We start from the raw sequence: 10,285 nt of genomic DNA, 5'->3' as shown, positions 1-10,285 counted from the left end.
CTCGGAAACTCACTTTTCCAGCCGTGAACTCTCACCATGTTGCTGTGAAGATGTGGCGAGGGGCCCTGTGTTCAGCCCCGAGCACAGTGCCTGGTGTACGCCCAGCCCTCCTCTCCTCTAGCGCTATGATGATTACTGCTTAGTGGGGTCTGGTTATAACATGGTATTATCTTTGTGCCTTTTAGTGTAAAGCTCTCAAATAGCATTTATTGACATAGCACTATGCTCTTCTGTAAAATGGAAGTGCCAGCTATTTCTTTGGCTTCCAGGTGCCACGGTTCTGACTGCAGGATTTCATATTTATGTGCCATTCCAAGTGTAAGCTTTCGTTGTTTGTCAAGGGAAAGATGAAGTAGGCATGGAAAGAACCAGTGTTTATTTAGCATCTCATCTTCTGGAACTCTGTGCATTGTAATCTCATTTAATCTTTGGAACAAATGAGAAATTGAGGCTGAGGGAGGTTGAGTAATTCACTTAAAGTCACACAGAGGTAGGAAAAGAAGACCCGAGATCCCACTCATTTCGTTTCCACCTCCCTGCTCCCCATCTTTTCCAGGGTTATAAGGAGATCCCTGGGGCTCCTCTGTCTAATAACCATTTAAGTCATGAAATTTTTCTCTGGAATAGAAATTTCAGTTTCATCTATGGTTCTGATTAGAGAAAATTTTAAGCAAGCTTTAAAATATACTTAGTTAAAGGGAATCTTTTTCTTATAGGTAGCAGTAGCTGATGTGCAATTTGGCCCCATGAAATTCCATCCGGATCAACTCCAGGTAATAATAAACCATGCTGTAATTTCCATATGTCGATTTTCTTTAAAGAGAGGGAGGGAGAAAGCCTAAAGTTATACATTGAAAATAGTCTTCCGTTTTAGATAATTTGTACTATATTTATATTATAATTATATAAGAGAATGTACTTTTCTTAGAAATGCACATTAAGGTATATAGAGATGAAGCAATATCTGCAACCTACTTTAAAGTTTAGCAGTAAAGAAGAGAGAGAGAGAGAGAGAGAGCGCGCGCGCGCGCGCGGGGGGAGGCGGGCAGGGAGAGCAGAGGTGGCCAAATGTTAACAATCGATGAAACTAGAAGGGCATTCAAGCATTCATCGTCATTACAACTTTTCTGTAGGTTTAAATTTTTCCGGTATAAAAAAGTAAAAGCATGTTCTTCCTTATGTTTCTGAATCAGCTCTGTCAGAGAGAAAATATATATAAATTGTTTAATCCATAACGTTAGAGAAAATAACCAATTGAAATTTAGCTCCAAACTTGTTTCATGTTTCCTGCACACAAACACACGTCCGCTATGAACATTTTTTTTTAAATGTGGAAAGGGATGGCAGTTCTTTGTATTTGTGGTATTTGTGCACGTGGGAAAACTTAAGGGAACTAAGAGTTTAGGGACAGGGCTTCTGGTGGCTGTATAGCCTCTTTCTCATGGATCGCCCCACCTCTCCTGTACCTGTGGCCCCCATGCGTAGGCCTAGGTCCAGAGGGAGCAGAGCAGTGCGCTCCTGAACTGGGTCTGGCTGGGGAGCCTGGCTGAGTAGGTGAGAAGCAGCAGATCCAGATGTCACCTGATCTGGGCCAAGCACAGGGACAGCCAGCATCATCCTGGGCAGAGGCATAAATGCTGCCTCTTCTACCTGGTACTGTCCTGTGTCCCTTAACTGACAAGTTTTGAAGGGTAACATTTTGCTCTACTTTAAATCACCTCTCTTATAATCAAAGTAAATTTTTTAACATGGAGGAATTACATAAAATCTTGAGTCAAAACACTTAAATACATTATCCTTTGAGTTTGAGATATTAGCATTTGCCATCTAAGGACTTACCTAATTAACTTACTGTTAACTAAAATAAATATTCGTGTGCTTTAATTTAGTTTCAAGATAAAGTGCTTGATCAAGACTTTGTTGAGTCTCCCAGTGGATTTATTGGCAAAAGAAGTTTGTGATCTGTGCACTTGGACTTCCAGACTAAGGACAGACAGAATAGCACTGATTTCCGAGAGCAAAAGTGATAACGTCCCCAAGTTATGCGTAGGGGGAGGATTTAGATCAACAGATTATGTCCACATCTGTGTACTTGCCTTGGAACACTGGGGAGTTTTCCGTAGCTTGTTAAAAAATGAAATTCTAACAACTTTTTTCAAAAAAAAAATGTTTACGCTTTTTTGATCCAGGTACTTTTAGTGTTTACCAAAGAAGATAACCAGTGTAACGGATTCTGTAGGGCATGCGAAAAGGCAGGGTTTAAGTGTACAGTTACTAAGGAGGCTCAGGCTGTCCTTGCCTGTTTCCTGGCCAAACATCATGACATCATCATCATCGACCACAGAAACCCCCGACAGCTGGATGCAGAGGCGCTGTGCAGGTAAGCCTGAGACTCGGGCCTAAATGGTCGCACTGGCATTTGTGACAGTAAGGCAGCCCAGAAGTACGTTAAGTTAAATTCACTGTTGCCTTTAAGTTGCCTTCCATGCATGTAAAGTTAACAAGACATTAGATTAGAACATCATTATTTCTAGGTCTGCTCTTTATCTCTTTTGTTTTGCTTTCCTTTGCCTAAAACGGTATGAAAATATGAATGAGAATCATTAAGGGTTTAGGTGAAACCTAATATGTAATTAACCACAACTGTCACCTGCATATTACTGCAACAAGTTATTATGATTTTCCAAATGTTCGAAAATTGTTTTCTAATATTAGGCGAATGTGTCTTGTTTGTAGTGCCTGGTGTACACTTTGATGATGCCAAGTCATTTCTTTCTTAGTTTTTATGAATTCTAAAGGAAAGGGCGTCATTCTTCAGCCCAGGTTTCTGCCGTTACTATTTCTTGGCCAGTTCTTCCTTCTTATGGACCAGAAAAAGTCAAGTTTTCCCACAGTGCCAGACCTCCTGTGCGGGGTCGACTCATCTCCAGGGAAGCGTGGTCTTCCCTGCCACTCTGTCCTTAGCCCAGGGCCCTCATTCCGTACCCTGAGTAGATCACCCGGAGCTGCTTACTGAGCTCACCTGCATGCTCGCCTACTTGATGTCACACCGCTCAGACCTCTGTTTTTTTCCTAATGGGAGCTGGTTTGAGATACCTGGCTGCATACTTAAATTTGCCTTTTCTCTCTCTAAATCTTTGTGGTGTGATTGAAATATAAGCACAAGAACAAGTACAATGCCCGAAGAGTTCATGGAAATACCACTTCTGAGTCCGTGTCCCTCTTTCCCTTTTTAAGATTAGTGTTCGGCTAATTATTAGCCAGCAGGTTTGAAAAGTGAACTGGCCTTATCTGTGTGAGTGCCTGCCATGCCAGTCACCCACCAAAACTGAAACATCCCTTCCCATGGCCCCTTTTCCAGTCAGGGAGACATGGTGGGGCCGGGGATTGGCACCTGGTCAGTGAGCCGCATGGCGACCTGTGGGAAGGCTCTTCCACACAGTGCCCTTTAGATTGGCGTCCTCTGGAGAGCAGAGGCCGATGGACACTGGAGGAGTGGAGCGGACGCTGGGGAAAGCAGAAATGTCGCGGGTGGGGCGTGAGCCCCGGGACCCACGAGAGAGACTGCCTGGTCCCTTAGAGCGGCTTCTCGGTCCCTAGAGCGGCTTCCCCGGCCCAGACCTAGTGTGCAGCTATCTCTAGACTCTAGGCCTTTCTCAGCCTGAGTTCCCTGGGAAAATCAAGGCCCAGCATCCTCAGGCGAGGCGGGCAGAGGGGAACACGGCCTCACCCGTTCAGGTGTGTGCGCGCTGCAGTGGCAGGGCGGAGTCGTGGCGACGGAGGCTGTCGGGCCTGAGCAGCCTCAACTGTGTACTGTATGGTCCTTGACAGGAAAAGTTTGCCAAAGCCGAGCCTCCCCTGTATATGATGAATTTCTCTCTTGGCTGTGTTGTTTACCATCTTTGGGGGAATTGAGAAATAGCCACTCGAATTGTTTTCTGTGTCCTGTGGTTCAGAAGTGATTCCCGTTCTGGAACTAACAGAACTGAAGCAAGGCAGTAGGTGTCTCCTCTCCTCTGTCCCATCCTGGACATGTTGTCCAGCAGCTAGCACACCTCTGACTTGGCTGGGTGGTCCGGGCGTGGTCCCCTCTATTCCCCTCCTGGAGTCCCCTCCCAGGGAGTCGTCATCCCTTCGGTCCAGGGGCTGAGCTCCTCCCCGTCCTGTGGCCTGGTCTCCTCCCGAGAGTCCCGCCTTCTTCCCTGCAGCCTGAAATGATTTCAGAGCCGTTGCAATCCCCAGTGCAGCGTTCCTTTCCTTCTCCTGCTCCTCTATGTCACGGTCACTTCTGCCCTCTCTCTTCTCTTAACGGGGTTTCCGTTCCCCAGGCTCCCCTGGGAGCTGCTTCTCCGGAGAGTTGAACTCCCTGTCTGGGGAGCCCTGATTCTCTCTGTCAGGTGTTGATTCCCTTCTTTTGGACTGAAATACCTTGCACTTTTCTAGTTTTGAATTTTGATTGTTCCTTTTCGCCTACCTTCTACCTAGGGACTCTTCTTTGCTAGTACTGCTTAGAATACAGTGGAGAGGTGACCTTGGGTTCTACCTCCCCCTGGCATCAAGGCCATCATTGTCCCAGTACACACAGGCGTGCATCCCCTTTGGTCGGGAGAGACAAGTGACTGTTCTCATGTTAAGCCCAAGGGAGGAAGAATTGTCCCCCTGAAACAACGAGGCTAACAAAGACCAGAACAAGCGGAAGGCGCATCACCTTAGTCAGCGGTTAGTCGCCCTGCGTACTGATAGGGTCGCCACGGTCCACTGATGAGGAGTTTGTCCCCAAAAGAGAGAAAGTTCAAGCAGCCGAGAAGGTGAATCCAGAGCATGAAGGACCTTTTGCTCTCCATTCTGCCGCCCCGCCAACTTTCATTGCTCTAGCAAAATTACCTAAGTGAATGTATTTTTTTTAAAGAATTGTTTTTAATTTATTTTAAAATTCGTTTTTTTTAATAGGTCTATTCGATCATCAAAATTTTCAGAAAACACGGTTATTATTGGTGTAGTACGCAGGTAAGCTTTTTTTTTGTTTTGTTTTGTTTTTCTTTTTTTGTTTTTTTGGTTTTTTTTTGTTTTTTTTTTTGAGAAATTCAGATGTCAATGTGATGCTTGCTCTTAACAGAGTCATGGGCTGTGACGACACAGCCTTTTTTAGTCTGGCCTTGTTGTCTTTATTCTTTGTTATTTTCTTTTGCCTCGCCAGGTAACTTCATGGCAGGACTTTGTACTCTCACGTCTGGGCTTGCGATTTTGGACTGTCTTTCATTTAGAAACAGGCAAACCACTAGAGCATTCCATTCCGGAAAACATGAATGTTTTCCAGGGGTATCTTCCTAGGGCCTTTTAACCCCAAATACCTACGAAGATCTGAATTACACATAAATGGAGGAAATCTTATATTTTATCCTTAAATTGAAAGTAAGGAAGGGATAAAATAATGCGAGAAGGGCAATAGTCAAGCAAATGTTATTTAGCTCATATATATTTATAGATAGAAGAAATGTTTCTCTTTTAAACTATTTTTCTGAGCTTTGGAGGGAAAAGGAATTTTTAAGAATTACTTATTTGTTTTTATTGAAGTAACAGTGGTTTATAGCATTATATAAGTTTGGAGTGTGCAACATTATGATTTGACATCTGTGTCATGCTCACTACCAAACTCGTTTCCCTCTATCACCATAGTATTGATCCTCTTTACCTGTGTTACATTCCCACTAGAATTTTTTTTTTAAGTAAACTGGCAATAGAAGAAAATAGGAAAGAATTTAGCTTAAATTAAAATGTTTACGTGCCAAATAGATAGTATGGCTACTCCTGTATTCTGGCTGTTAGTTTAACCTCTATATTTCAGGTATTAATATATGCTGCCAAAAAGCTACATATGAAACTAAATAGAAACTGTTTTTAACTTTATGCTTTGATTTGTATATTACCCTAATTCAATGAAAAGAACTCATTATAGGACAGTCATAGTATTAACGTAAATCAGGGAATAAAGAGGTGAGATATAATCGATAAAAACTCTAACCATTTACTATGTTCGTTTGAAGGCCGGATAGAGAAGAGTCATCTGTAATGCCCCTCATTGCTGCTGGCTTCACAAGAGTATGTACCATTTCTTTGTTATACACGTATAATTCAGCATGAGAAAGAATTTTATTTCAATGCAGAACCAGCAAAGGTTCTGAATTAATTTGAAGGAAAAAATTTGTTCTTGTGCCGTGTTATTACATTTTGGTTTAACTTCATAATCTGGTAATCTAATAATCTACAACACCTCGCTTTCTTAGTCTCTCAAAACCTGCTAAAGTCATCCAAACATAATACAATCTCCTTTAAGGGCACACTCATTAAAAGTTATATGACAGAATGTGTTGTTATAATGCCTCCTTGTATACCTACAACCTTAAAACCAGCTCAAGGATTCTGGAAATAAGATAACCCAAACATGGCTCCTTTCCCTTCAGCCCCAGCTCCAGTCCCTTGGTCTCTCCTGAGCCAAAAGGCTGAAGGCTTTGGTCAGCTGGTCGCCAGTGAGCCTTGGGAATCATGATGGAGGGAACCTATGTACGGCTGACCCTTGGGGAGATTCGTAGTTCCAATTCTTATCAGCGAGGTGGTTAAGAAACCTCAAGCCGTGAATTTAGTTTCAAGGGTTCTGGGCGATAGGGCTCCCAGGTACCCAGGGGAGCCAGTACAGGTCCTCTCCAGGGGAAGACCTTTTATCTCCAGCCTCAGAGAATCAACACGAATAATTGTCCCTGGGCAGCAGGGAGCACTCAGTCACAGCTAACCGGTCCATGGGAAACAAGGCGTCACAAGTGAGGGCTAGTGGGGAGATGGCAGAAGCAGACCCTCCTGCTCTTCGTACTACAGTCATCAGACATGCATTTAAAGCGGTTATGCTTGTTATACAGAAAGAAATAAAAGACAAGCTTGGAAATATCTGCAAGGAATAGGAAGTGATAAAAAGTGACAGCAGATTTTAAGCAGAACGTAATTGAACCTTGAGAAATAAACTCATAATAAACAAAAGTTTTAAAACTTAATAGGTCAAAAGAAACTATCCAGTATGTAGCACAGGGATACGATGCTAGAAAATAGCTTAGAGAAGCTAAGAAATGTGGAGCTAGCGTGTGGAGGCTTAGCATATGTCTAACTGGAGTTCCAGAAGGACAGGGGAGGGAACTGGCAGAGGTGATATTTGAAGAGCAATTTCCAGAACTGATGAAAGACTAGTCCACAGACTCAAAAATCCCAACAAATTCAAAGTAGATTCAATGAAAACATAACACATCATAGCAAAAGAAAAACAGAGAGAGGATCCTCACATCAGCCAGAGAAAAAGATTACCTTCAAAAGAGTGACAGATTAAAAGCTAGCTTCTCCGCAGCGATGAACAGAAAATAGAAAACAGTGGAATAATATTTTCAATGTGATAAAATAACCGCCAACCTAGAATGTTATGCCAGCATAAATATCTTTCAGAAATGAGGATGAAATAAAGACTTCTGGAAATAGGAAAACTGAGAGAGTTTGTAACTGACAGATCCTCAAAGGACTTTCTGAGCGATGCACCTCAGACAGAGAAGGGGAATCCCAGGTGGAAGGCCTGAAATGCAAGAAGGAATGGCGAGCAAGGAAATGGCAAAGACGGGGGTAAATATAGATGCACAGTCGCTGCGCAGAACAGCCAGAACAGTTCTAGAGGTGGCAGCGAGAAAAGCACCGTGACCTGGAAACCCTACCCCAGCCAGGTTATCGTTTGCCTGCCAGTGCAAAAGAGCTTCCTTTGGGGATATATGTAAAATTCAGAGATCTCTTTCCCTCGGAGGCTGGTCTGAGGAGAATAACTGAGAGAGGACTCCAGCCATATAACAAGTGGGCTACAGCAGGAACTTTAAGATGAGGGAGGACGAAGTGGTGAGGACAGATGGTGAGCATGAACCTGCCACATGCATGCGATCGCCTTTTTTCTCTATGTACGTACATACACAGGTGTATATGTGTTATATATATAATTATATAACGTGACAGGTAAATAAAATGTTGTTATCTATCTAAGTATAAATATTAGGCCTAAATGAAAAAACATAGACTGAAATATATTCGGCATATCTTCTGATAGAAGGTACATACCAAAAGAGAAATTTTAATAATAGCTCAGTATTTAAGTTCTAGACTGTCTTAGCCAGCCCTAGGCGTCTTCACGGCCTGCTGGAGGAGGCGGCGATAAAGTCAATGTCATGGCCTCGTCTGGCCCCACGTGGCGGGGAGTGGGCAGAGAGTGCCCTTCTGCCCTGGAGGGTAACCTTTTGGTTTAGTTGAGCTGTAGTGAGAGGTTAGTGTGGGAAAATGTTACCTGAGCAGGGGTTATCTGTGAAATCCAGGCGCAAAGAGAAATGCAGGCGTGTTTTTGCTTACTGTGAGCTTGTAAAACTTTAAAGAGAACAACTGATGGCTCTTGAATAAGTGAATGTGCTCTGAAAGTTAACGTCAACAGGACTCTAGTTGGTAAATTTGGTCTTTCTCCAGATTCTAGCCTCCGCGAGTGACATGCAGCCAACCAAATCCTCTTACCTTAAGGCCCTGAAAGAAAAGCATTCTTAAGCCCTATTTTTTAAAAAGCTAATTTGGTACCCATAAATATCCACCCTTCTTTCTCATTCATCATTAAAGTTAAAAGTATTTTTTTCGATTTCAGTTACCAAATTGAAAAGTCTGTCGAAAAGAATTATTTTATTGCTGGATGTGATAATTTAAAGGTGCACAGTTGTTTATCCACAGACCCCTTTCTGTTTGTAGAGGTATGTGGAGAACCCCAGCCTCATGGCCTGTTACAACGAGCTGCTCCAGCTGGAGTTTGGAGAGGTGCGATCGCAGCTGAAACTCAGGTAATTCTGCCACCTCTGCAAAGCCCCCACCCACACGGGGCAGTGGTCGTGGATGGCTACCTTTTGGAGGTAACTGACCTCCTGCTAAAACGGGATGGGGTGGTTGGTGGCTCCTCTCCTCATGTGGACTTTTGGAGTCTGCCTGGGTGCCTAACGGGTAGATGGTCAAGTTCGTAACTGGAGATTCAAATTTGAAGATGGGGTTCAAAAATAATAGGAAATGAGAGAGCAGGGTACAAAAGTCACATACTGAATTATCTGTTTTGTTTCTTAAGGAAAAAAACATTTGTTTTTCACACACACACCCCCAACCTATTAACATTGGTTATCTCTGGTAGGTGACATATTTTTTTCTCTACGATAAGCACTTTATCACTTGGTCTTAATAAACAGGTTTTTTTTTTTTTTTAAGTGATATAAATGGAAACCTAGTTCCTTGTTGAGCAAGAAAAGTAGAAAAATTAGTAAAATTATGTGAGACTGGCAGAAGAAAAAAGAAGTCAGCCACTCTCTGTCACCCTAGGCTTCTTCCTTGGGTGGTCTCTGTTCTCTCACATTTCCTTTCCTAGAGTCAGAGAGAGGATGAAATTATTGTGTTTGCATAAGCCCAAGGCAGAGAGAGGAGTCAAACCTGGAGTATTAGACTAGCGAGGGCCGGCCCAGGGCTCCCCGTGCAGGGAAGACAGTTCTCACAGTCGCGCTGAGGTGCAGTGGAAGGTGACAGGCGAGTGCTGAGCAGGCATGGCTCAAGGCACTGAGGCTTTCAGAAGTGCTCCTCTTCGTCGCCCGAGTTTGCACGGAACCGTGAGGTGGACGCTTGTCCCTGGGCCTGCCTCGTTCCTCACTCCAGGCCCGTTGGCCTGGTGCAGCGCTGGCACAGGGGATTAGGCCGCCCCGCCCTGGGAGTGGAGTGGAGCTGTGGAGCAGGGGGTGATGGTAGAGCTGGTTCTGTCCAGTCAGGATGCGGAAACTGAGCCCGGGTCAGTTAACCAGCTTACAGCGAAGGTCTTACAAGTAGCAAACGGCAAAGGTCGTCCTTTAGGGTGTAACCCACGTTTTCAAAACTGTAACCGTTGTTCCCCCTCCATCCCTAAATTTACTAACTTCCGACCTTGTCTTCCTGAATGCCTTAGTTTAGTGAACTCTGAGCATCACCTACCCTGAGAGCCTAGACTGAACCCCTGTGTCTTCTTCATGCCTCCCTGGCTCCGATCACTCACAAGTCCTGTTGGTCTTGCCTCCTAGAGTCTGTGGAGTGTGTCCACTCATCTTCCTCTTTAGGCTGCTGTCTTCTAGTACCTGGACTGTGAAACTGTCAGTCCCTACATCTCCTCTCGACTCCTCTGTGTCCATTCTCCATACCTCAGTAACCCGTAACTCCATTTGTGTTTCTGTTC

General features: G+C 43.9%; 1 protein-coding gene across 2 annotated transcripts in view; it reads left to right on the top strand.

The window, feature by feature from the left end:
* Nucleotides 1-709: 709 nt before the first annotated feature.
* The window catches only part of PDE8A (phosphodiesterase 8A), a 38,462-nt gene continuing 28,886 nt past the window's right edge, over nt 710-10,285 (top strand). Inside the window, exons 1-5 of one of the 2 annotated variants that reach the window (XM_023520944.1) lie at nt 710-773; nt 2,190-2,380; nt 4,951-5,007; nt 6,045-6,099; nt 8,800-8,888. In XM_023520944.1, the coding sequence (XP_023376712.1) occupies nt 747-773; nt 2,190-2,380; nt 4,951-5,007; nt 6,045-6,099; nt 8,800-8,888 (419 nt within the window). In that variant the 5' untranslated portion in view covers nt 710-746. The remainder of the gene's footprint in view (nt 774-2,189; nt 2,381-4,950; nt 5,008-6,044; nt 6,100-8,799; nt 8,889-10,285) is intronic. The other variant, XM_023520945.1, reaches the window with a different exon arrangement.

Source organism: Pteropus vampyrus, unplaced genomic scaffold, assembly GCF_000151845.1.
Source record: "Pteropus vampyrus isolate Shadow unplaced genomic scaffold, Pvam_2.0 Scaffold286, whole genome shotgun sequence".
In the NCBI taxonomy this organism is placed as follows: Eukaryota; Metazoa; Chordata; class Mammalia; order Chiroptera; family Pteropodidae; genus Pteropus; species Pteropus vampyrus.
The sequence above is the reverse complement of the archived record's forward strand: the minus strand, read 5'-3'. Positions and strand labels throughout refer to the sequence as shown.